The sequence below is a fragment of the Chiloscyllium plagiosum genome, chromosome 16, assembly GCF_004010195.1.
Source record: "Chiloscyllium plagiosum isolate BGI_BamShark_2017 chromosome 16, ASM401019v2, whole genome shotgun sequence".
NCBI lineage: Eukaryota > Metazoa > Chordata > Chondrichthyes > Orectolobiformes > Hemiscylliidae > Chiloscyllium > Chiloscyllium plagiosum.
The window spans coordinates 48780507-48808049 of NC_057725.1; the positions used below are offsets into that span (position 1 = coordinate 48780507).

Sequence of the window (27543 nt, forward strand, 5' to 3'; positions counted from 1 at the left end):
CCTTTCAATATGTTTCATCAGTTGCATTTTACTTTGATCATTAACTATAAATTCAGTGTCCTATGAATCTGTCCAACTAGCTACCTGACAAAGGAGAAGTGCTCTGAAAGTTTAAACTTCCAAATAAACCTGTTGGACTATATGGTCTTGTGTGATTTTTAGTGTCATAGAGATGTACAACATGGAAACAGACCCTTGATCCAACTCGTCCATGCCGACCAGATACCCCAACCCAATCTAGTCCCACCTGCCAGCACCTGGCCCATATCCCTCCAAAACCTTGCTATTCATATACCCATCCAGATGCCTTTTAAATGTTGCAATTGTACTAGCCTCCACCACTTCCTCTGGCAGCTGATTCAATACACATCCCACCCTCTGTGTGAAAACGTTGCCCCTTAGGTCTCTTTTATATCTTTCCCCTCTCACCCTAAACCTATGCTGTCCAGTTCTGGACTTCCCCACTCCAGGGAAAAGACTTTGTCTATTTATCCTATACATGCCCCTCATGATTTTATAGACCTCTATAAGGTCACCCCTCAGCCTCCAACACTCCAGAAGAAACAGCCCAAGCCTATTCAACCTCTCCCTATAGCTCAAACCCGCTGACCCTGGCAATGTCCTTGTAAATCTTTTCTCAATGCTTTCAAGTTTCACATCATCTTTCCAATAGGAAGGAGACCAGAATTGCATGCAATATTCCAACAGTGGCCTAACCAATGTCCTGTACAGCCGCAACATGACCTCCCAACTCCTGTACTCAATACTCTGACCAATAAAAGAAAGCATACCAAACGCCTCCTCCACTATCCTATCTACTGCAACTCCACTTTCAAGGAACTATGAACCTACACTCCAAGGTCTCTTTGTTCAGCAACAATCCCTAGGACCTTACCATTAAGTGTATAAGTCCTGCTAAGATTTGCTTTCCCAAAATGTAGCTCCTCGCATTTATCTAAATTAAACTCCATCTGCCAATTGTCAGCCCATTGGCCCATCTGATCAAAATCCCCTTGTAATCTGAGGTAACCTTCTTCACTGTCCACTACACCTCCAATTTTGGTGTCATTCGCAAACTTACTAACTATACCTCTTATGCTCACATCCAAATCATTTATATAAATGATGAAATATAGTGGACCCAGCACCAATCCTTGTGGCACTCCACTGGTCACAGGTCTCCAGTCTGAAAAACAACCCTCCTCCACCACCCTCTCTCTTCTACCTTTGAGCCAGTTCTGTATCCAAATGGCTAGTTCTCCCTGTATTCCCTGTGAGATCTAACCTTGCTAACCAGTCTCCCATGGGGAACCCTGTTGAACGCCTTACTGAAGTCCATATAGAACACGTCTACCACTCTCTGCCTTTATCAATCCTGTTCGTTACTTCTTCAAAAAACTCAATCAAGATTGTGAGACACTATTTCCCACACACAAAGCCATGTTGACTATCCCTAATCAGTCCTTGCCTTTCCAAATACATGTACATCCTGTCCCTCAGTATTCCCTCCAACAACTTGCCCACCACCCCGTCAGGCTCACTGGTCTATAGTTCCCTGGCTTGTCCTTCCCACTCTTCTTAAGCGGTAGCACCACGTTTGCCAACCTCCAGTCTTCCGGCACTTCACCTGTGACTATCGATGATGCAAATATCTCAACAAGAGGCCCAGCAATCACTTCTCTAGTTTCCCCACAGAGTTCTAGGGTACACCTGATCAGGTCCTGTGGATTTATCTATTTTTATGCGTTTCAAGACATTCAGCACTTCCTTCTCTGTAATATGAACATTTTTCAAGATATCACCATCTATTTCCCAACATTCTATATCTTCCATGTCATTTTCCACAGTAAAAACAGATGCAAAATACTCATTTAGTATCGCCCCCATCTGCGGCTCCACACAAAGGCTGACTTGCTGATCTTTGAGGGCCATAATGTATTTGTAAAAACCCTTTGGATTCTCCTTAACTCTATTTGCCAAAGCTCTCTCATGTCCCCTTTTTGCCCTCCTGATTTCTCTCTTCAGTACACTCCTACTTCCTTTATACTCTTCTAAGAATGCACTTGATCTATCCTGTCTATACCTTACATATGCTTCCTTCTTTTTCTTAACCAAACCCTCAATTTCTTTAGTCATCCAGAATTCCCTATACCTACCAGCCTTTCCATTCATCCTGACAGGAATATACTTTCTCTGGATTCTCGTCATCTCATTTCTAGACTTCACATTTTCCAGTCGTCCCTCTACCTGCGAACATCTGCCCCCAATCAGCTTTTGAACATTCTTGCCTAATACCGTCAAAATTGGCCTTTCTCCAATTTAGAACTTCAACTTTTAGATCTGGTCTATCCTTCTCCATCACTATTTTAAAACTAAGAGAATTATGGTTGCTGGCCCCAAAGTGCTCCCCCACTCAATCACCTGCCCTGCCTTATTTCCCAAGAATAGGTCAAGTTTTGCACCTTCTCTAGTACGTACATCCACATACAGAATCGGAACATTTTCTTGTATACACTTAACAAATTCCTCCCCATCTAAATCCTTAACAATATGGCAGTCCCAGTCTATGTTTGGAAAGTTAAAATCCCCTACCATAACCACCCTATTATTCTTACAGATAATTGAGATCCCCCCACACATTTGTTTCTCAATTTCCCTCTGACTATTAGGGGGTCTATAATGCAATCCCAATAAGGTAATAATTCCTTTCTTATTTCTCAGTTCCACCCAAATAACTTCCCTGGATGTACTTCTGGGAATATCCTCCCTCAGTACAGCTCTAATGTTATCCCTTATCAAAAACACGACTCCGCTTCCTCTCTTGCCTCCCTTTCTGTTCTTCCTGTAGCACTTGTATCCTGGAACATTATGCTGCCAGTCCTGTCCATCCCTGAGCCATGTTTCTGTAATTGCTATTATATCCCAGTCCCATGTTCCTAACCATGCCCTGAGTTCATCTGCCTTCCCTGTTAAACCACTTGTATTGAAATAAATACAGTTTAATTTATCAGTCCTACCTTGTTCTCTGCTTTGATCCTGCCTGCCCTGACTGTTTGACTCACCTTTGTTCTCAACTGTACCAGTCTCAGATTGATCTCTTTCCTCAATATCCCACCCCTTCATCCCCACCTTACTAGCTTAAATCCTCCCAAGCAGCTCTAGCAAATCTCCCTGCCAATATATTGGTCCCCTTCCAATTTAGGTGCAATCTGTCCTTTTGGTACAGGTCACTTCTACCCCAAAAGAGCTTCCAACGATCCAAAAATATGAATCCTTCTCCCATACACCAGCTCCTCAGCCATGCATTCACCTGCTCTATCCTCCTATTCCTGCCTCATTTTAACTAAGTAGATCTTATTGGCAGGAATAGGCATATGTGTATCTGTCCACTGAATTTCCTATCAGACGACAGATGACTTAATAAAAAATATGGAGAAAACTGACCGAGGAAGATACAACAAGATAAAAGAACATTTTATAAAGAAGTGTTCAGCTGATTTTTGCTGTTTTGACAAGTACCTTGCTGTTAGTGTTTGGCCACAAGATGGCAGGATTGAAAATGTGTTGCTGGAAAAGCGCAGCAGTCAGGCAGCATCCAAGGAACAGGAGAATCGACGTTTCGGGCATGAGCCCTTCTTCAGAAATGAGGAAAGTGTGTCCAGCAGGCTAAGATAAAAGGTAGGGAGGAGGGACTTCGGGGAGGGGTGTTGGAAATGCGATAGGTGGAAAGAGGTTAAGGTGAGGGTGATAGGCCGGAGTGGGGGTGGGGGTGGAGAAGTCAGGAAGAAGCATTTCCAACGCCCCTCCCCCAAGTCCCTCCTCCCTACCTTTTATCTTAGCCTGCTGGACACCCTTTTCTCATTCCTGAAGAAGGGTTCATTCCCGAAACATCGATTCTCCTGCTCCATGGATGCTGCCTGACCTGCTGCGCTTTTCCAGCAACACATTTTCAGCTCTGATCTCCAGTATCTGCAGTCCTCACTTTCTCCACAAGATGGCAGGAAACAACATCTTTTTACTTAGATTAGATTAGATTACTTACAGTGTGGAAACAGGCCCTTCGGCCCAACAAGTCCACACCGACCCGCCGAAGCGTAACCCACCCATACCCCTACATTCACCCCTTTACCTAACACTACGGGCAATTTAGCATGAAGTTGGCAATATAACTACTAATGTGCTGTCCCTTCAAGATTTGGTTTGACTACATATTTAATTTCTCTCTTCTGACCTAACTTGAAGCCATTGATACTTGCTGAGATCAGTCCTGAAATGATAAGCTCCACCTTGAACAGTCAGCAGCATAGAGCAAAGGAAATGGGACGAATTGGATAGCTCTTTCAAGGAGCTGCTGCAGCTACAATGATCCAGATGTTCTCCTCCTGTGATCTATCATCCTGTAAATTCAGATTTGCTCCATTAGTTGCTACCCTTGATGTCTTATTCTATATGCTTCATAAACTTCTTCTTATGAAATTTCCAACAAATCTTATGAAACATTTGAATTTTATTACCAGCAATTATTTTTCTCCATCATTTCCCTGTGGAAATTTTGGAAGTTGCCTTCAGTCTTTTCCCTTTCAAGCAAGGAACTTTTGGGTTATTGGCCTCCCTCCCATTTATCTCTCAGCCCTCTTGCCATCACCGCCCCACCCCGCATTCCTGATGAAGAGCTTCTGCTCGAAACGTCGACTCTCCTGCTCCTCTGATGCTGCCTGACCGACTGTGCTTTTCCAGCACCACACTTTTTGACTATAGATTATATGAGGTGTACCATTCTGAAAGTGTGGGATAAGGTGAGGAGGCAAACCTCCTTGAAGAACAGGGTAAATCTCCCAAGCCCGGCTGGATCATAACCTCAACTCCAGAAACTGATACTATATTAGTTGCATTCTTCCAATTGATTAGTGACTGGTCCAGCATTCCTGACTGAGAGTCTGCTGTGCCTGAAGCAGCAAAAGCTACTTCTGCTTTGTACTCCATCTTTCTGCTAACCATGCAGATATCAGATATCAGACCAGATATTATGCGCCGTTCCTCATGTGATTTTAGCATTGGTGGACAGAAAATTGTTCAAGAGGTAAGTGGTCTACCACCTATCCAGTCCCCCATCTCGAGCTTATCCCATAATATGGAAGGTGGGCTGGTTATTGAGATCAGCACAAGTCCTTCATCGGGAATGAGGCTTGTGGGCCAGGGCTGAGAGATAAATGGGAGGGGGTGGGGTTGGGGGGAAGGTAGCTGGGAATGCGATTGGTAGATGAAGATGGGGGAGAAGGTGATAGGTTGGAGAGGAGAGTGGAGCGGATAGATGGAAAAGGTAATGGACAGGTCAGGAGGGTGGTGCCAAGTTGGAGGCTTGGGACTAGGATAGGTGAGGACCAGGGATTGGGGGGGGGGGGGGAAAGAGTTCTGTCTTTGTTGCATTGGAAGGAGTGGAGTTCGAGGCCGAATGTGTGGGAAGTGTAGGAGATGCACTGGAGGGCATCATCAACCACGTGGGAGGGGAAATTGTGATCTTTGGAGAAGGAGGCCATCTGGGATTTTCTAAGGTGGAGTTGGTCATCTTGGGAACAGATGCGGTGGAGGTGGAGGAATTGGGAATAAGGGATGGTGTTTTTACAGGAGGTAGGGTGGGAGGAAGGGTTGTCTAGGTAGCTGTGGCTGACAGTGGGCTTGTCATAGATGTCTGTGGTTAGTCGGTCGCTGGAGATGGAGAGGTCCAGGATCTCCCTCCCAAATAGTACTGTGGGGATACTAGAGACACTAGATGAACAGCTAACAACATCTTACATGTATAACGTGCCTTTTTCCCATCTCTTTAGAGGTAATGACTTTAGTTCCTTGTACATGATATCCTCTTCAGTGATCACTTTATCTCTGTATATCTAATATGCTCTTCCAGCAACCATGTGTTCTTATTGGTTTCAGGCCATCCTTTCATCTCAACTTCCTGGAGTACTTGATATGTTGCATCTCATTTTGTAGTTTTATTTTATCTTAGCAAAACACTTATCTGTCAGTTTCAATGTTTCCGCAGAGTTGATAAAATCCAGAACGTGTTATGCTGTTGCTTTACCTTGCATCTAAAGTTTTCACACACTGCACTGGCATCATCAACATCTCTTTTTTTGGTTTCTTTTATTGTGACTGCACAGCTATGGACAAGCAGATTTTTTTTAACAATTGCTTCCATTCCTGGAGTATCTTTCACTACATTTTGCTATATACATTGATGCTCTTCTAGCACAATAGAATACCAAACAGAATGCGCACTCATGTACCTTCCAGATTGGATCAAGATATAATAAACAACTGCTTCTTTCATCCAACCTTTGTTGCCAGTATCAGTTCTTTGCACCAAAGGTAGAATTTATTTACTGTAGAGGTGTTTAGTAATTTCAACCCATGAAAACCTAGCTTTAATTTTTAACCTATATCCACTTGCTCTAGACTTGTCAATCAGTGAAAGCTGTTTCTTCAACTACCCTGTCAGGTTCCTGTCTAATATCTTGTGATATTAATAAAAATGTGAGAAAATCTCCAGTAAACTGAAGTTTCACGAATATGACCCCAAATTGTGTCATCTTCATTCCAAATTTAATGTTAAGGGTTTAGGTATCATTTCTGGTAACTTTACACTGCACTCCCTGAAAGGTCAATATATTCTTCCTAAAATATCGTGCTTGGAGCTGTTAATAGTCCTGAATAAATGGTTGATACTTCCATGAGTAAAGTGTAACTTTTAGCCCATTATATTTAATTAAGATTTGTAAATATAAAGGCCAGCATTATCGTAGATGTTTTAATTTTTTTCTATGTCTTCTACAGTTTACCAGATCATGCATATAAATCCCTGACTTGGCTTGGACCTCCTGTGGTCCCAGGTTTTCACTGTTTAGTTGTCTCGAGCATAGAGGTGCTCAGAACTATTTTTCTGACTAAAATAAATTGACTCCAAAATGAAACAGAATCACTTGTCCTGAGATGCAGACTTCAGTTTGTAAAAATGGCATACGTGATATTCTCATTAAATATGGGTCTAGATTAGAGTGGCGCTGGAAATGCACAACAGGTCAGGCAGCATCCGAGGAGCAGGAAGATCGATGTTTCGGCAAAAACCCTTCATCAGGAATGAGGCAGTGGACCTCTGGAGTGGAGAGATAAATGGGAGCGGGTGGGGCTTGGGAGAAGGTAGCCAAGAATACAATAGGTCAATGGAGGTGGGGATGAAGGTGATAGGTCAGAGAGGAGCGTGGAGCGGGAAGGAAGATTGGCAGGTAGGATATGTCCATGCCCCCCAACAACCCACTGCCCCCTCCTGGCACCTTCCCCTGCCACCGCAGGAATTGCAAAACCTGCACTCACACCTCCCCCTCACCACCATCCAAGGCATCAAAGGAGCCTTCCACATCCATCAAAGTTTCACCTGCACATCCACCAATATCATTTATTGTATCCGTTGCTCCCGATGCGGTCTCCTTTACACTGGGGAGACTGGATGTCTCCTAGCAGAGCACTTTAGGGAACATATCCAGGACACCCGCACCAATCAATCCCACTGCCCCTTGACCAAACATTTCAACTCTCCCTCCCACTCTGCTGAGGACATGCAGGTCCTGGGCCTCCTCCACCACCACTTCCTCACTACCTGACGCCTGGAGGAAGAACACTCATTTTCCGCCTTAGAACACTTCAACCCCAGGACACCAATGTGGACTTCACAATTTCCTCATTTCCCCATCCTCCACCTTACCCCAGTTCCAACATTCCAGCTCAGCACCGTCCTCATGACCTGTCCTACCTGCCAATCTTCCTTCCCACCTATCCGCTCCACCCTCCCCTCTGACCTATCGCCTTCATCCCTACCTCCATCCATCTGTTGTACTCTTGGCTACCTTCTCCCCAGCCCACCCCCTCCAATTTATCTCTCCACCTGGAAGTACCCTGCCTCATTTGTGATGAAGGGCTTTTGCCCGAAACGTCGATTTTCCTGTCCCTCAGATGCTGCCTGACCTGCTGTGCTTTTCCAGCACCACTGTAATCTAAAATGATTTCCAGCATCTGTAGTCCTCACTTTTGCCTTTCACATTAAATATGCCATTTGGCTTCTGTGGCTGAGTATAGGCATCTACATAATCCTAACATTTCACTGGGGGACATCCATTAAACCATTACAGTAGGAATCATCTTGTAGGTCTCTTGGGAGCAATGTTCTATTGGGCCAACAAACCCTCTCATCGTTTGCAGTAATAGCTGAAAATGCAAGGAATAGAGCAATTTCACAAATGTGAAGAAATCTTTTTATTCATCACTCAGCAGGACTGCCAGCCAAGGTTAGCATTACACTCTTAAAGCAGCCTGCAACTTAAAAATGAATCAGGTCATTAATAATTCCATCGAGTGCAGAATTCATTTATTTATTGGCAGAAGTTGCATTTTTCTGCACCTTCAGTTTTCTTCTGAAGACTGTCCGTTGCAGGAGTTTAACTCCACAGATGCCAGCAAGAATCCAGTATATTACCCTTGTGGGCATTCTTAATGCCATTTATTTGCACTTTATATTTGTCCCGGTGTACTGAGGGCAATGGGACGTTGTGAAATAAGAAAAATAATATGCGCAGGTTAGAGCTGCAAGTTAACATTCACTAACGTACTATTACTTTTGAACAGTTCATTCAGCCTGAAAAGTAAGACCTCACTTAATGTTTCTGCTCTGAAACAGGCAAACCGAAGTGAAGTAACGGTGGTTGCATTTTTCATCATGCCTGCAAGGACCAATAACTTCAATGTGGAAACACTTAAGGGGCAAGCAGTACGAAAACAACTTTGGTAAGGAAAGCACGCACTGAAAATAGTCCCCAAGAAGTGTTGCAGTTATGTGTAAAAGTCACTGAAATGATGATTTAAAAGAATACTAGATTACAGTAGAACCTGTGGGTAACACATACAAGTACAACTTGTATTTGTAATGATATTGGAGCCTAGTCATCTGAAGGTGAAAATTCTAACAAACTCTGAATGAGAACGTGAAACCCAACTGCTCATCTTTAGTAATCTTAAGAGAAGGAAGAGCAATGTTAGTGAAATTGCTTGGATGGCTATGGAACCATTTGGACCTTTGAATGTTTTGATTTGGATTCACAGCAGATTTACTCCAAAAATAGACGGAGGGGAGGTCTTCACTTTGTAATGGTGTAAGATAGGGCAGCAGCCTGTCTTGTGGTTTCCCCCAATTTTCTTTTTCATTACCATCCGCAAAAACAAACCCTGCCAGATTAAAAAAAGGGTCTGCCTATTTGCTATCATCACCAAATTAACATTATTGTGAAATCTCAAGACTTACCCCCAACATCTTAATAAAAATCGAAAGTTGTGTTCCAGTGCCCGCTATGGATGGGATCATTTGCCACTGGTCTCATGGTTACCGTCCAATTACCGAGGAAGGGAACAGGGCCAGTTTCACTTTCCAGGCGGGAATTGGACAGTTGAGAGCAGCAGCCACTTAAAGAAAACAACAGAGAACCCATCATAATTTCTGAGTCGCCCCGAGATTTCAATAAGTGAGGCAAACTGCTTGCACCCACTTTCTGCTACTTGGCCTTAATTATGCTGCTATCTGTCATTGTGTGCACAGTGGTAAGCTGCTAGATCCTTGTACATCATAAGGATTCAAAACTGTTACCCATTTCCACTCTTGAAGGAGAATTGTATGCAGGAAATCAGCCTAGAAAAGTTCTGCTACTTTAAACCCTGTGTCCTAAGAAACTAACTGTCACTGAAATCATAGGAAGATGATTAGTGGGTAGCATTGAAATAGAAAGGCTGGGGACTTGGCACGCCTGGATTTGCTAGCATTTCCTCTTTGTCCTTTCTTTACTCTCTCGGTAATGTACCTCTACCTTCTGAATGTGACATGGGGCACTGAATCATTGCATTGTTAAAACTGCCAGTGCTTCCCTTTGCAGTTACATTCTAATGGTTGCCCCACTCCTTTTTTCAGCTCATCAGCACTCTACCTCCCCATTTTCTTAACTGGCTGCCTTGTCTCAGCACATCATATACCTTAATTAAACAAAATGCTGCAACTTACATGCTAATCTACATTTTGTCCCTGAGTCCAAATATTTCTGAACTTTGAAGGCTTTACTCAGTTTCTCTGCCTCAGGAAGTTAATTTCAAATTGCATTTTTAGTTTCAAACACCTTCAAGACCTCAATCCAACCAGCTTTATCATCACCTACCACTTTGTCTCCCCCATGTCTCCAGTCCTCAAACACCACAGTTCTCCATATTTCTCCACACACTCTTTGTCCCATCACTGGTTGTTCAACAACTCTGTTCTCCTACAGTTAGTACGCCTTTACCTTGTCAAATCTCAAACTGCTTTAACAAATCCTAGATAGACTGAGCCATTGATTCCTTCCAATGCATTTCCATTTCCACTCCACTCTGCATCCTTTTTTTTATTTCTCTTCCAAAATGCAAATCACTAAGATAGCTTTCATATGTGTGGATTGCTATAAAACTTACTTGTTGCGTATTTAATTTACAAGAAATTTTGCTAAGATTTGATTTTAAAAAGCAACATAGTTTCTCTTCCTGTTGGCTATCGTATTCTACTAGAGCTAGTGATCCCTTTATCTCAACTTGCTGTAGACGCCAGATTTGACTAGTATTTAAAGATCTGTATTCATTTAAACAAGAAACTGCATTGAAGTCTATGACCGTTTGCACTTTTTCAGCTCTAGTTTGTTCTTCTCTAATTTGAATGGCAGTTTTCATACAAACAGCTGCGATGTCAACTAGAGTATTTATGAAGGCTGGTGAACAATACCACCTCATGCATGGCCTTACAAAAAAAATGCGCACTTTGCAATACATCAATAACATGCTGATAACTTCCCTCCTCTACTTTCTGTACCTCAAATTTCTTGCTGTTCTCTTTCAGTTGGTCTTGAAAAGCTCAAGTATTTCAAGTTCTGACTACATTTGCAACACAAAGGCTGTTTTTGTATGAAAGATCTCATTGTTATTATTTAATAAGCACCTTCACTCAGAGTAACTACATTAAGATGAGTGAGAGTTTTAGCACCTGCTTGTGGGCATTGGAACAAAGAAGCGTTGTTTTCTGTCACAATGTACGTTATCCATCATTTGTATTCATCTTGTATAGGTGTATTTCTTGTTTCTGAATCAGATAGTCTGGTATTTGAATTACATGAAGTATCAAAGCCCAGGTTTTGTTGTTGATTCTGAACAATAGTGGGGATGGGCTTTATGCTGCCTTGGTTCTCAATGCTGACTCAGGTAACTTTGTTGTTTTTGTTGAATCCCAAAAAAGATTTTGGTTTTGTTAGGAGGCTCATTCTGTGGAGGGAGGGAGTTGACTGGTACAGGGATGTTAGGACTGTTTTCAGTAGCAAAACATAGTCAGATATCTCTGGACAAGAAAGGTGTGTTTGAGATTTGTTAAAATGCTACAATTTTGCATATTGTGTCTTAGTCAAGTGACTTGCCTGAATTCACTGAACTCATTAAACTTTTGAATCTTTTTGCCTTTTTATGCAATCCTGAACATGGCATATTCCTTTTATCTCCTTTCTTCTCACCATTTAAAGTTCCAAACATCCTTCCATATGAAATTACTTGTGATAAAAGTGCACTTCTTTTAAGTATATTCTTGGACTCCCCTCTATTGTGGGGAGTCCAAGGACAGATGGCGTGACCACTTTGAAGAATAACACCATTCAGTTGACTTAATGTCACTTTTATTTAATTTCCACTGCACTCTTAATCTGGCTTTTCTGTTCTTGGTCTCCTGTGTCACTCCAGTGAAGCTCAATGTAGGTTTGACAAACAGCAGTTTCCTTTGTGATGATGCTGCTCCTTTATCAAGGTTATGTTGTCCTTTTTTTCAAAAGGGGTTGTAAAAGGCAGAGGTGTCGACATGGCCACCAGGCTCTGCCTAAGTCAACAATCAGGGGAGGCCTTTAGGTTTTTTTTAAACACTTGTACAAAGAAAGGGGAGAAGCCAGTTCTCCCAGTTCAGGGATTTTTATAGTTTAGTTTTGGTTTAGAAACTGATGGGGACAGAGAAGCAGCTACAATGGAAAGAGGTTCCATGCTTCAGAAAATGATCCCAGGCTGATCCGCTCTCTCTCCTTCCCTCTGACATCTCTCCTGTAAGAACCTGTGTTTGAATTTACTTTCTTTTCACAAAGGGTAAATGGAGATGTTGCAGGAAATTGGAACAGCTTCTTTGTTAAGTTGCAGGGTTATCATGTCTGTTGGGTTTTCAAATAAGTGTTAATCTAAATTCTGTTTTCTTTTGCTTGTGTTTCATTCGATGGTGTGTAATTAAATTTTGTATTAATTGAAGCCAAGTGGCTTAACCGGCTGCATCACTCCTGGAATATCCACCTTTTATCTGCCTAAATCAACTAGAAAAGTTAGAGTCTGGGCTACCTTCCTGAAATGTTCTGAGAGGGTCTGGTCTGGTCCATAACACCTTTGAGTTAAGCACTTCACAGCCTTCTGGACTCAACAATGAATTCCATTATTCAGGCTATGACCTATCCCCTCACTTTGTCTCATTTAACTTCGTTTTTTGGACAGCAGCTGTTGACAGTGATAAAGTTTTCAGATTCACATCCTCTCAAGCCCCAATTTTATTTCTTTGTTTGTCCAATTTCCATCCTTCTTCATGTTTATGTTGTACTATCATGCCTTTTGTCCTTTTAGCTTGTATTTCTGTCACCTTATGACAGAGTTAATAAAATAAAATAATGGAATCTATAATACCTTCACTTTGGCACAGCTGGTTTTGAGAACACATCTTCAGATAATCTGAATGATGACCCCAAAGAGCTGGGACCAATAGGAAGCTAATTTCCCAATCTCCATTTGACGCAGTATCTCTGCAAATCAGAGACAACGAGAATGAAACTTAGCCCCAGTAGAGTTCCTTAAAATTGAAGCCCATTTGTTCCACTTCTCTCCAACCTCATAAAACATGGACTAATAATTAAGTACTTCAAAGTAAGTCAAACCAGAAGGACAAAAAGGAAAACTTAAATAGCTGAAAATAAATTCTAAAAAAAAAATCAAATTGTTTTTTTTAAAAAAGTGCTGACAAAAGATTCAAGTGCTCCCAATATTATTTATTATTATTAAATTAGGTGAGACAGAAGTATGGAAGTTCAGGATCGATTAGGGTTAGATATTACTTCTTTTGGTTTTTATCTATTTTTATTTGTGTTATTTAGATTTAAATATATTTAACCCTGCCTCACCTGTCTTCTGCACCCCCTCACCCTGAAACATCTAGTTTTGGGCTTGGAGAAAAGTGGCAATAAGAGATAACAACAGTTCTGTTAAAAAGTTTAGAAGGCAGGTTCCTGTCATTGCTACATTGATTAGATTACTTACAGTGTGGAAACAGGCCCTTCGGCCCAACAAGTCCACACCGACCCTCTGAAGAGCAACCCACCCAGACCCATTCCCCTACATTTACCCCTTCACCTAACACTACGGGCAATTTAGCATGGCCAATTCACCTAACCTGCGCATCCTTAGACTGTGGGAGGAAACTGGAGCACCCGGAGGAAACCCACGCAGACACGGGGAGAATGTGCAAACTCCACACAGACAGTTGCCCGAGGCGGGATTAGATTAAGAATTCCATTATGCAAGAGGTCTATGGTTCTGTCCACATAGGGGATGTCTGAGATGATTACCGTGGTCTTTTAATTATGATTCATAGGTATACATGCTTAGATTTCTGTTCTGACTATATACTTACAAAATTCATCTGCTTAAGAACGTAAAGCTCCTTTTCATAAGCAACAGTTAAAGGATCCAGGTGAATGTCTGTATTTTGATCTGATGAAATATGTTTCAATTCGACTTTGTAGCATGTAGTTTGGAAACAAATGTTTGAGTGCCCAAAGTAAATGAATAACCTAGTCTGAGTCTGAAGTGAGTATCCTTTGAACAGAATGTTAAACCAAGAACCTGTTTGTCTTGTTAAATATCGCTTGACAATTTTTGAAGAATAGGGAATCTTTCCTGAACCAATATAACCAAAAGGTTCAATCGACTTATCGTTGTTTGCTAAATGATCCTGGTTGAAATGCCTGACTCATTTGTTTGCTTAATAGTAGTCAATACACTTTGAGAGTGATTTGTTGTGTGAATTGATAGGTGATGCTGGTTTATTTTGTTTACTAAATTTATGAAGGTAACTAGTGACATCTGGCTGGTATTTTTGTGACATATAATTGACAACATTTAGACAAAATGCACAACAGATTATAAGGATACAATCACTTTGTCCCTTTCCTCTCACCCTGAGGGTGAAATAACCTGTTCATGAATGCAATAGAAGGTGGGCTGTTCTACCCCTTCATGACACATTCAACAAATGTGTAGATTTGCAACTTCACAATATGTTCATTTGATATCAGCAGTAGCTTGTGCTCAGGGTTTTAGAACCTGAGCAATCATTGGCGTCACGGTGGCACATCCAAGAGAATGAGATTACACATTTATTGTGGGCGGCATGGTGGCACAGTGGTTAGCACTGTTGCCTCACAGCGCCAGAGACCCGGGTTCAATTCCCGCCTCAGGCGACTGACTGTGTGGAGTTTGCACGTTCTCCCCGTGTCTGCGTGGGTTTCCTCCGGGTGCTCCGGTTTCCTTCCACAGTCCAAAGATGTGCAGGTCAGGTGAATTGGCCATGCTAAATTGCCCGTAGTGTTAGGTAAGGGGTAAATGTAGGGATATGGGTGGGTTGCGCTTCGGCGGGTCAGTGTGGACTTGTTGGGCCGAAGGGCCTGTTTCCACACTGTAATGTAATCTAATTTATAGATGTAGTCACCCACAATTTTAATTCTATGCAAGCAGAAAGGGAAAGGGAGGCTGACAGTTAACAAGGAGTCATCTGGTCATTCAAAGGAGTCTCCTGAGTGAATTTCATTCTCCAATTAGTATGCTATTCTGTATATTAATGGGGGTAATGGCTCAACTGAGGAGTACAGTCATAGACAAGTTACAGCAAGATAGGTGACTCAACTGTATTGAGGAACTCAAGAGAATTTTGAAAAATAAATAATGGGGATCAGACAGGTATTTCTGCAATAGCAGATGTAATCCCAGGTTGGTGGAGGATGAATAGCCAGTGGTCAGATGGTAATGAGGTCAGGTGAATTGAGGGATGTGACCTCTCCTAGTTTAGAGAGCTAGGAGGGAAACAAGCAAGAAAGACCTTAAAGACAGTAATCTCCAGACCACTCCCAGTACAGTGCACATCCCAGTACAGGATGGAACAGATGAATACATGCCCGGAGAGGTGGTGCAGGAGAAAGAGCTTTTGATTGCTAGGATGTTGGGACCAATTCTTGGGGGCCAGGCTGATTGGGTTGCACTTTCATAGAGCTGGGAGCAATGTCTTTGCCAGATGATTTGCTGGTGCTGTTTGTGAGGATGTGAACCAAATTAGCAGAGATGTGGGAACCAGGAACTAGCAGTGAAGAGGATAACCAAGATGTACCAAGAATTGGCAGAGGCATAGAAATAGAATTGGAAGTAATCAGAGATTATGTGAAGTCAGAGTGAGAAGAAATGTTATAAGATCCAAATTAGGTTCACTCTGCATATATGTGAAAGCGCAGAGTTTGGTAATTAAGGACTTCCTTTAAGGTCAGACCTACTACTATGTCTTCCTACATAGCATTGTTGAACCTCAAATGATTCAAACTACTTCTTGGGTGCATTTTAACATGTTCTTCTCATTTCATGAGGTTGAAAAAGAAAATTTATGCCACTTGCAATATTTCTAAACTGGGTTCCACCCTAACATCTAAGCACCACCTTTGCCAAGTTTAAAAAAAAATTCATTCCCAGGATGAGGGTGTCACTGGCTAGAGCAGTATTTATTGCCCATCCCTAATCATCCAGAGGGCAGTTAAGAGTCAACCACATTCTGTGGCTCTGGATTTACATGTAGGCCAGATCAGGTAAGGATGGCAATTACCGTCCCTAAAGGACATAAGTGAACCTGGTAATCAACAATGGATTTATGTTCATCATTAGACTCTTAATTCCAGATTGTATTTATTGAATTCAAGTTCCACCATTTGCCGTAGTTGGATTTGAACATTAGCTGGGTCTTTGGCTTAATAGTCCAGTGATAATATCATGAGGGTGTCGCCTCTTCACAATAGCACATAGGTTAGCGTTATTGAATTTGAGTTTTTACTGGGTGAATCATACAGCAAAAGCAGTGAGGGAAAGTATTTGCATAAATGTAACACCCCTTATTTCCTCAGGACATCCTGCTAATGAAGTACTTCTGAAATGCTGATTTGAAAGCAAAGTATGAAAGCTCATTTGTTCATGAAAGGCCATATAAACAGTAAGGTGATGAATGAATGACAAAACTGTTCTTAATTTTTAAAATTAAGAAATAAATGTTGGTCAAGGCACCAGAAGAACTTGCTGACTATTCTTCAAATGGTAATATAAGATTTGTTATGAGGGCAGGTGGAGTTTTCATTTAATATCATTCAAAACAAGGCATTTCCTACATCCAGTACTATTCTGCAGTGTTGGCCTGGATTGCGTGCTGTTTTAGGGCTTGAATGTACATTTTTCTAGCTTGGCTAATTGACACAAGTCTGAGGACTAAGATGGAGTATAGACACTGACTGGAGTACAAGCACTGTTATTCCCTTTCATTAGACCTCACTGGGGTCTGCTTATAAATAGGATTGCTATTTAAACAAGATTATTTGTGAAAGTCACTTAAGGCTGTACACAATACTTGTCAAGGTCTGGTGAAGGCAACTACTGAATTTTTACAGCAATGAATGAACAGCTGTCTGCATTGCTGTCTCCATTAGAGTGCTTGGAAACTCAATGGAAACAGCATAGACTGTATCAGTATTTGTCATCTGTGGTGGCATTGTTCATACAGACTCAAAAATACAAGAGGATCTTTTACCCAGTTTCAAAAGCTTTTCTTAATATTTCTTGTAAGCGCCCCAGTATATATCAGTCTTTCTAGTTCCACTGATGTGTCTAGAGCTGCCACTGCATGGCCTCTATCTGCCTTTTGCCTGAGCATGATTTCTGATTTTTGATTTCTGCCTCAATCAGGGTTTGACCTCTTATTTTCAGTCATTGAACGTGAAGCAAGCAGTTATCATCACAGAGATCCTGGGGACTGTACTTCAGTGTGCCTTTTGATATGAGGAGCTGCTTGAAGATATTAATGGCATATGTATTATTGACTCTGGTCCTTTCAGAAGCTGCCCTTTGCCCTTTTCAATTGCCCACTACTTTCCTTATCTTCAATGGATAGAATCTAGAAAAATAATTGCATAAGGAGTGTTGATACATTCTGAGAAACTGGGGAGAGTTTTCTAGACACATGCTAATTATAGTTTGCAACTTCAGCTCATTATGTCATTGTTTCAACTTAAAATATGAAGTCCAAGACCAGTTAAAAGGAGCTAAATTCTTCAAATGAAAGCTTTATTAGGAGAAACAGGACAATTCAGGGGAGTAATTATAATCAAGTAATTGTAAACTGCATGACTTTTTTTTAAATAAACCAACCATTATTTTGGATATTACGAGTTTCAATTGCTGGGGGAATCCTTTTTAAATAAAAACAAATTTAGAGTATGTTTTGAATGATTTGTGGTAATCCATTGTCCGGTTACACAATCATGGGGCGATATGCTCATGCCATGAAATAGCAAACATTGTGTATAATAGAATCTGACATTTTAAAAATTAAAATAGTTATCACAATTCCTTGCGCAGGTATAATGGATATTGCAAACACTGAGCGACGTGTACAAAACTTGATATATAGTGGAAAGGGTACTTCAGCTGATTGATATAAGCTTCAAAACTTGTAACTGCCAACTTTGAATAGCCTTTATCATGTTCATAGCCAATGTGGGTGTTGTAAATTTGAGTCAATCAAAAGGAGGAGTTATATTATCGGCAAGTTAATATTTTATTTCAGTTAAATAAAGCCTTCTGTGCTTTCTTATTGATGATCAAACATCATCTGGTGCAAAAAGGAAGATCATTAAATTCTGTCTCCAGGTTCAGATGAGATTGTGACAGAGAGAGATTCCTATTATCTAAACTCTCATTTTATTTTTGTCTCAGGGACACCGCCAATGTGATCAAAGAAAAATTTGGCAAAAAGCTTTATGAGTCTCTTTTGGAGTAAGTACCTCTGCAGACAATGCAAGCACAGTCATTTAATAACAACAAATGCTGCATTGCAAGACATTGTTTGAACAATTTGGACACTTGTTTGTTATTTTCTTGATGTTAAATATTTTTGTCTCTTTGGAGTTCTGCCTTTCTTTACAATACTGTGACAATTGTAAAACTGCATCAGCTCAGTTCTGTTACTTTCTGACTCTTGAGTTGGTAACTTTCAAGTTCAACATGAGTCTGAACACTCCAATGAAGGAATAAAAAAGTGCAATATTATTGAAGTTGCTGTCTGTTGGTGGGAAAATCTCTTCTTTTTCAGGTATATATTAAAGTTTCCAAAACACTATTCAGAATAGAACAGTGAGTCTAGTGTCCTGATCAATATTCCTCCCCAGCTCAATTGCAATGAGAAAATTATTGATTTTATACCTGATTACATAAGATTAGATTAGATTACATTACATTACAGCGTGGAAACAGGCCCTTCGGCCCAACAAGTCCACACCGACCCGCCGAAGCGCAACCCACCCATGCCCCTACATTTACCCCTTACCTAACACTACGGGCAATTTAGCATGGCCAATTCACTGTGGGAGGAAACCGGAGCACCTGGAGGAAACCCACGCAGACACGGGGAGAACATGCAAACTCCACACAGTCAGTCGCCTGAGGCAGGAATTGAACCCGGGTCTCAGGCGCTGTGAGGCAGCAGTGCTAACCACTGTGCCACCGTGCCGCCCACTATGTTGCTAACACAGAATGTTGCCTGTATTTTCTTATAGGACTTTAGCATGAGAAAAAGGTTGTTTATTGTGTGAGGTTCTTTGAGATTTGATGAAGTGAAATATAAGTGTGCATTATTATAAGTTTACTTTCTGCATTAAAAATGATTAGTGCTGGAATGTTGTATCCCAAGTAATGCTTAAAACCATCATAAAGAAGGTATCATGGGTGTAAACCGGAGTGTAGCATTGTTTGCAATATATGATGAACCAAGGCTGTCCATTCTGGAACCTGGCATTGAAACAAGCTCAGAACGATGGCAGTAAAATAAAGAAGCAAAGAAACAAGCAAAATTTACCCAAATGGGTCATAAAACTAATTAGTGTAGGACATGATGAATTTAATAGTGATGGAAAAGGAATGCTTTGCAGTAAATTAAATTATATCATATTGTTTTGAGGAGAATTTTGTGTGTCCATGCCATGCTATGTTTGACCTGAAGTGCTGACAGTAGATAATAAATAGAAGAAAATCTGTTGCTGGAGAAAAAGCAACCAAAAATGTTCTACCTACTACACAAATGAGTAACATGGAACATTAATGTTAGTACTGGAGTGATGCCTAGTTTGGTAGGCTTTACATCCCAGTGACAGGTGGATCATAACAGGCAACACGCCCCTTTGGCTGTTTGTAACAGGCAGAATACTGACTGCAGCCAATCAGCCATGCTTATCAAGCTTAGAACTTAGTGGCTAACATGATTGGACAATATTGCCTGAAAAATCCAGGTGTGCAAAGAATTAAATTAACAACCAATTTAAGACCTGTCAGGCTCACAATGTGGGTCGCTTATGTTCGCAAGTGGCTTGTATTCATATGCAGGGCCCTGTTCTCTATAAAGAAACAGAGTGTGTGGTATGTTTTGCCTTTCTTAATCAAACGAAAGCTTGAGGGACAACTATTCCCTGATCCATTCCCCATGGCAATACCTCAGCCAACTGGTCAACTTGACAAACTATCATCTTTCTCTCGTTTAGCATAAATTATTTATTTTTTAATTTTCCTATTTACTTAGGGGAAGGTGATGGCTCAATTATTAATCCAGGGATCCACAATGTTCTGGGGACTTGGGTGCAAATCCCACCATAGCAGATGGAAATTAAATTCAGTTCAAAGTATCTGAAATTTAGGGTCTAATGGTGACTATAAAACCATAGTCAAATGTTGTAAAAATCTTTGCCTGCCCTACATTTGACTCCAGATCCACAGAAATGGCTCTAACTACCCTCTGGCAATGAGGGAGGGGCAATAAATATTAACATGGTGAGAAGTGCCCACATTCCTTTGAATATTTTTTTTAAATAGCATGCTTGCATAGCCTCATGAATGCAGAATGAAAAGCTCTGACAGCTTGCCTCTTTACTCAGCAAGAGGAGATTTTTTTTTCTGATTCATTGTCCATGTAGTCATATCCTGAATACGCACTTAAAAAAAATGTGAAAAAAAGTTAAATAATTGTGGGAAGGTGAAATGTTAAAACTGTAGCTTTGATGCTGTTTTTAAAAAGTCTTTATTTGGTTTCAGAGGGGAGATGCCCAATATAAACTCAATTTTGGATCAGGAGGACTTCACTATGATGAAGAGAGCCATATATGCTACTCAGGTAAGTATTTAACAGAGAAATCTCCGGTTTCTTTTCTGGAGTCCCCATTGTCAGGCTTTACCCAATGTAAACGATATCACAATAAAGAAAAATGCAAAAGAAATTAAATAAACTTAAAACACACTGATAACCATTGTTAAGGTTTGGAAATAAATAATTAGGTAATGAGTAAATCGAAAAGAACGTGAAATGTAGTTCTAAACCTTGGTCAGTAGTAGGACAGTCACAGTTTGCCTCCGTATTCCTGGTTCCAATGTTCTGAAGAGATAATGTCGGACTCAAAATGTTAACTCTCTTTCTCTCTTCACAAATCGAACGTCACTGACTGAGTTTCTCAAACATTTTCTGTTTTCATTTCAGATTTCCAGCCTCTGTAGCATTCGTTTTATTTAAGTTTCTGTGCCTCTCCCCCTTGTTTATCTAGAAACCGGAGGTTAAAAAAAATCAAGTTTAAAATTTAGCCACGTGATAATTTTCGACAAGCCCACGTTTGTGAGGTCTGTTTTGCTGCCCAGAACAGGTCTACTTCACTACATCCCCTTCACAAACAATGACTTTACCATCGCTGAATCCTCAACTATCAATGTACTGGCTGTTACCAATCACCAAAAATCTGAAGTGGACCAGCCATGTAAATAAATTCTGTGGCTACATACGCAGGTCACAGCCTAGGAATTCTAAAGTGAGTAACTCACCTCCTGACTCCATCATCTACAAGGCAAAGTTACGAATGTGATGGAATAGTCTGCATTTGCCTGAATGACTGCAACTTTAACAACACTCAAGAAGCTTGACACTGTCCAAGGCAAAGTAAATCAGTTAACTGGCACCTGTCCATCATCTTTAGATACCACTCTCTTTACCACCAATACAGTGTGTACCATCTGCAATATGTACTGCTGCAACTCATTATTACCATAACCATTATCATCTAGAAGGACAAGGGTAGCCGACAGGCATGGGAACACCACTTGCAAGTTCATCTCGAAGCCATACTGTCCTCATTTGGAACTATATGTTATCATTACTTCACTGCTGTTGGATCAAAATTCTGGAACAGCACTGCAGGTGCACCCCCACCCTAAGGACAGTGGCAATTCAAAAAGCCGCCACCTTCTTGAGGGATGGCACATGAATACTAGCCCAGTCAATGATGCCCACACAACATGATCAAGCGAAAGAAAGTATACAAAACAGGAATCTTGCAGTGATGTGGGGTCCATTTACAATTTGCAGCAGCAGTGATTGGGATGTGAAGTAGGGTAAGCTACCTACCTGACAGTTCTTGGACTGCTTACAAGCTGATCACAAATACTTGTGTTCACCTGTGAGTCTGAGAGTAACAGGAATACTTCTTTGCCTTATTTAGTATTCTTTGCCACCACTGCTGCCATGAGATTTCCCAGAGTGACAAGCCATTCTCATTAAGTACTACCTGCGACTAATACAAATGGATCCTAACTTGAAAATAGTTGGGACTTTTCACAACTAGTACCAGGACAGCAGGATGATCATTCCTAGCATCTGCCTGACTCAGGCAAATGTTGAAAATCATTCACAGGTTCACTGAAAACTCTGTGCGTGCGTGTGTATGTGTGTATGCGGAAGTTAGGTAAGAATGCTGTCAAGCTCAGATGGGAATCACAGATGTCCTACACTGCTGCTCTGCAAACTGCTAGCCTGTTGATTAAAATGGGTTTAATTTCAGAGCAGACCATAGATACATAACCAGCACAAACAAGAAAAAAAAACTGGTGACTGTCAATTCTGGAAGGGGAAGTCATGATTTGGAGACGTCAGTATTGGACTGGGGTGTACCAAGTTAAAAGTCACACAACATCAGGTTATAGACAAACAACCAGTTGATGAAGGAGCAGCGCTCCGAAAGCTAGTGCCTCCAATTAAACCTGTTGGACTATAACCTGGTGTTGTGTGATTTTTAACTCTGGAAAGGGAAAATTGTGTTAAAAATAATTACCATTCTTTGACCAAGTTCTTACCCTTTTCACTTCTCTGAAATGTGTATCATGTTAAACAGCGGCGTTCGTTACCTCCTATTTGTACACACAACATGCTGGATGATGCCAATGATCTCATTCTCAAGGCAGTCCGAAGGATTGGGTTGTTTAATAGCATGAGTGACAGAATTAAGGTAAGCAAGCTACTTTTATTAGCTGTTATGAAAATTTTTTAATGAATCTGAATGGGTCATATGAGCAGAGACTGACAATTTTCAATTAGATAAAGCTGTGCTAATAGTCTAAGAATGGTTATTATATACATGAATCTCTAGTAAATGGAGAAATTACACTCTGTAACAACGTATTGTTTTTGACTTCGTATGATTGTCATCAACAAAGGAATAAATTGTAGCATGTATATATGTGCTTTTCTATAGAAATTCATACAAAGAAATAACAGCAAAGAAATGTCATCACCTGATGTGTTCATTTGGGTCACTAGATGATAGAATTATAGAGTCATCGAGTCATAGAGATGTACAGCATTGAAACAGACCCTTCAGTCCAACTCATCCATGCCAACCTGAAATCCCAACCCAATCTAGTCCCACTTTCCAGCACCCAGCCCATATCCCTCCAAACCCTTTCTATTCAAATACTCATCCAGATACCTTTTAAATGTTGCAATTGTACTAGCTGCTACCACTTCCCCTGGCAGCTCATTCCACACAAGCACCACCTTCTGCATGGAAAAAGTAGACATTAATGCGTAATGAGGCAGGTGTAATAAGTTATCTCAGAGTCAAAGATCCCCTAGGATACAATGACAGTAAATAGTGTAATTTAGTATTCAGTTTGAGCGGGAGAAATTTTGGTCAGAAACAATTGTGCTAAACTTAAATAAAGGTAATTAAGTAACAATGATGGCAAAGTTAGATGGAGTGGATTACCATTCTTTGACCAAGTTCTTACCCTTTTCACTTCTCTGAAATGTGTATCATGTTGTTAAACAGCAGCGTTCGTTACCTCCTATTTGTACACACAACATGCTGGATGATGCCAATGATCTCATTCTCAAGGCAGTCCGAAGGATTGGGTTGTTTAGGCAAGAGAATTAGCAGCAATGGAACAAAACAGATTTTTAAAAAGTAGTCCATGACTTACAACAAAGACATATCCAGAGAGAAAGAAGAATTCTATGAAAGGGATGAGCCAATTGTAGTTAACAGGATAGCATCAAATTGAAAGATAAAACATACAATATGGCAAAGATTAGTTTCAAACCAGTGGATTGGGTAAGTTTTATATTTTCTGATTAGCAATCCAGAGTGGAAATCTTATTAATTATCCATGCCTTTATGCTAGTTGTATTTTCCCACTGCAGTCCTGGGTAACACAAAGCAATGATTATACCTTGAACCTATTTGGCCAGTGCCACATGGCTTTCCCACTTGCAGCTTCAGGTGGGGTTTATAACGGCATCCTTATCTCTGCTTTCTTCTAAATAGCTTATGTTCGTTCTCCAGGTCATCTTTCACCCTGAGTTCCTGTCTTCCACCAGCCCATTGCTTCCTTTGGATTATGAGGAGTTTGTACGTGGCTGCCATTTGGGTGTGTTTCCTTCTTACTATGAGCCATGGGGATATACTCCTGGTGAGTTGCAACCAATATTGAAGCTTTTCACTATATTTTACCAAGTTGTTCATTGTAGAGTACGTAACAATAAATCATCATTCATATTAAAATTCACCTGCAAAGAAGTCCAAACAATCCCTGAACATCTAATTGTATGTTTGTGGAAGGTCAAATATCTCTAATAACAATTCACATCGTGAAATAAATAAAAAGCAAAGAATATTGACTCCCCGGTTTGATGTATGGGAATACTTCAATTTGATTGGCTGTTTACAAGCTTGCTGATGCCACTTGTGTCTACAGAACCCCTTGATTTGACACCAGATTCAAACTCGTCAGGAAAGAGGAAAATCTTGCTACTGGGATTACTATGCTTTAGTGAGCAATTTAACTTCAAAGTTGACACAATGTGCTCTTGCTTATACTGACCACAAAATCCTCAGTTTCAATTTGAAATCTAGTTTTATCTTAAACTTGACTAACAGCCATTTCCTCTGTGTTTGGTGTGACACCAAGCCAGAAAGAGCAGGAAAATGATCTCCAAACTCTACTGAGCTAACTGGTCTCAGGCAGAATAGTGGAGATGGTCTTCATGCTGTTAAGCTCTACAGGAGAAAAACAACCAGGATTCGGCTTCCTGTTTACTATCTCCTGACACCTTGCAAGTCTTTCAGTAGGTAATACTTGCTCAAAATACTTGCTATCTAAGCTGCCATGGGAACATTGGCCACCTGGTGGAGATATTAAAAAATTGCCAATGGAATTGCAGCTGCACTGCAAATCCTGCTTATTTCGATAGAATGACTGTTGACCATTAAGTGTGAGTTCGAAATAATTTAGTTCTCCAGCAATGCACAGTGTTATACTGAAAGGTCAACTTCATAACATTATTTAATAGTTAATCACTTTGCTGTCAGGACTAAGTGGTTTCTAATGGGATTGACCATTTATTTCCTTCCCCCAGCGGAGTGCACAGTGATGGGAATCCCTAGCATCACCACCAACTTATCTGGCTTTGGGTGCTTTATGCAGCAACACATTGCTGATCCAGCAGCATACGGTAGGTATTGCACTTACTTTGCATACCCCCTAGAAATTGATGGCGTGCTACCTTTTAACCATATTCATTAGTAATAATGTTACTCAGGTAAAAGGCAGTTCTGGAGAAAATTGGTGAGGAAAATTTAAAAGAAAATCAGGGTATATTATTACTAAATCCAGTGCAGAGACAGGGAGAGCATTATAGAAATGTAACTTTTCAAAGGTTTGGGGACTACAACTTAAGGGGTTTCCGCTAGTCCCTCTCTAGATTTGACCAGATCTTGGTAAAAACAATGACTGCAGATGCTGGAAACCAGATTCTGGATTAGTGGTGCTAGAAGAGCACAGACTGATATCAGGCACAGACTGTTCCCATTTGTGCATGAGTTTGCATCCTGCAACCAACATTTGGATCCTTATATAAATGTGCAATTGCCTATTACATGCTAATCCTATTGGGCCCGTTGAAAAGCATCCAATATAGCACATGGCTTATTCGCAGGGTAGATCAGGTAAATGAGATGTGACAGAAATCCCATATACCATCACCCTGATTCTCTTTCCACATCCCAAACTCCTAGCACCTTCATCAGCATAAGGTGATTGAAATCTCCAAGCCTGAGTTTCAACAGCCAAGTTCAATCCTGACCTCCAACATCTGCCCTAACTGGCAGTGGTTAGTGGCTCATGTTCCACAGCACAATTCTTCCAGGTACCAGCCCCGGAATGCTGGCAGTAAAACTGTAGTGCTGGGCAGCTGACCTATATTTATTTACATACTGTCCATTAGCTAATTTGAGTGATTTTTAATTTTGGTTCTTTTTAAAATTCAGTGTTTGAAAATGCAGAGTAACTTAGAAAAGTTTGAGGAAGTGGAAAAGCAATTTATTTTCCCCTACACCAGCCTTAAAAAGCCTTAATTGAAATGGACTTTCTCTTCATAATTTGCATTCTTTCAGCTGTAGGTAAATACAGAGGAGTTATCTGACAAGTATGATACATTTAAAATTTAATTACAGTGAGCAGTTAGTACAATGAGATTGATGTATTTTACCTTAGCGCACCTGACTAATTCAATAACACAGAAATGAGCTTGGACCGGCCCTTTGCTAATAATGTGGCCTCCATCTCACCTTTTATCTGATGCTTTTATCTGATACAGTAATTATTACTGATCACTGCATGGGGCCACAGTCTTGCGTAGTTTTCAGTAATATAATCACTGTAGCTGGAAACAGCTCTCTCCTCTACTGCCTGCTGTGCGCCTTCAAATTGGCCTGGCTTAAAGGCGAGCTGTGCCGTGAGGGATGTGTTCCTTGTGTAATGACATTAGAGAAAGGACCAGTCAGAGCCCAGTTCTTTGTTAATAAAATTACCCTCAATGGTACTAATGCCACAAGCAAATTGGATAATACCCTACATTTCCTTCCAAGTAAATAATTGTTCAGCCTCACGGAAACTGATTGGATTCAGAAATAACTAAATCTAGTTGCAATGAAGGGTGCGTTGGAGCTCTGATACAAATAGTATCATTAAAACCCTTATGGGCACAATAGCAGACGTGGTTATATAAAGAACTGCAGGCAAAACGCACTTTGGAGAATGATATGTGACAGGCAAAGAACATCTGGTCCTTTATGCAGACACGTGCATCAGGTACCCACTCTTTGGTATGTTATTGATAAAACAGACATTGTGGTGTACAGAAAATACTTAAGGAGAACAATATAGGTGCAGTAACATTCATAAGAATAATATAGATTAAATATGTTAGTAAAATAACATGGGCAAGTATATTAGTGAGAATTAAATGGGTACAACATATTTGTGCAAGTGACATGGGTAGAGTATATCAGTGACAATAAAAGAACACATTACATTTCACGTGATTTCTAACAGCATGTTTTTGGTTTAATGTGTTTGATAAATTAGCACTGCTGTCATGTTTAATTAAACTCATAAGTTGAGCAAGCGCAACCTATTTTTCTAAACAAATTATCACTTTGCAGTCCCTACCCAACCCTTTCCTCCCAATCTGCATGTTCCTTCACCCCCCCCACCACCAGCGCTATCTCCCAACTCCTCTCACTGCTTACTCTGTCAGTCTCACTGCCCCTGTCTCATGCTCTTGCTCAAAGTGTTAGTGAGAGGGAGAATTATAAGGAAGTAGTGAACAGAAGAGCTAGTGAGCAGGAGACGAGACAAATAGTAGGGTCAGGGAGGAGGTGGAGAATGGGACTGTCAGGGTGAGGTAGTGAGAGTGGAGAATGGGAC

The 27543-nt window shown here is 40.8% G+C and overlaps 1 protein-coding gene across 1 annotated transcript in view; it reads left to right on the plus strand.

The window, feature by feature from the left end:
* LOC122558096 (glycogen [starch] synthase, muscle-like) overlaps window positions 1–27543 on the plus strand; it is a 58130-nt gene that overhangs the window by 20460 nt on the left and 10127 nt on the right. The window contains exons 8-13 of the mRNA XM_043706416.1: window positions 8726–8832; window positions 18190–18249; window positions 20554–20632; window positions 22671–22784; window positions 24120–24246; window positions 25193–25288. Coding sequence (XP_043562351.1) covers window positions 8726–8832; window positions 18190–18249; window positions 20554–20632; window positions 22671–22784; window positions 24120–24246; window positions 25193–25288 — 583 coding nt within the window. The remainder of the gene's footprint in view (window positions 1–8725; window positions 8833–18189; window positions 18250–20553; window positions 20633–22670; window positions 22785–24119; window positions 24247–25192; window positions 25289–27543) is intronic.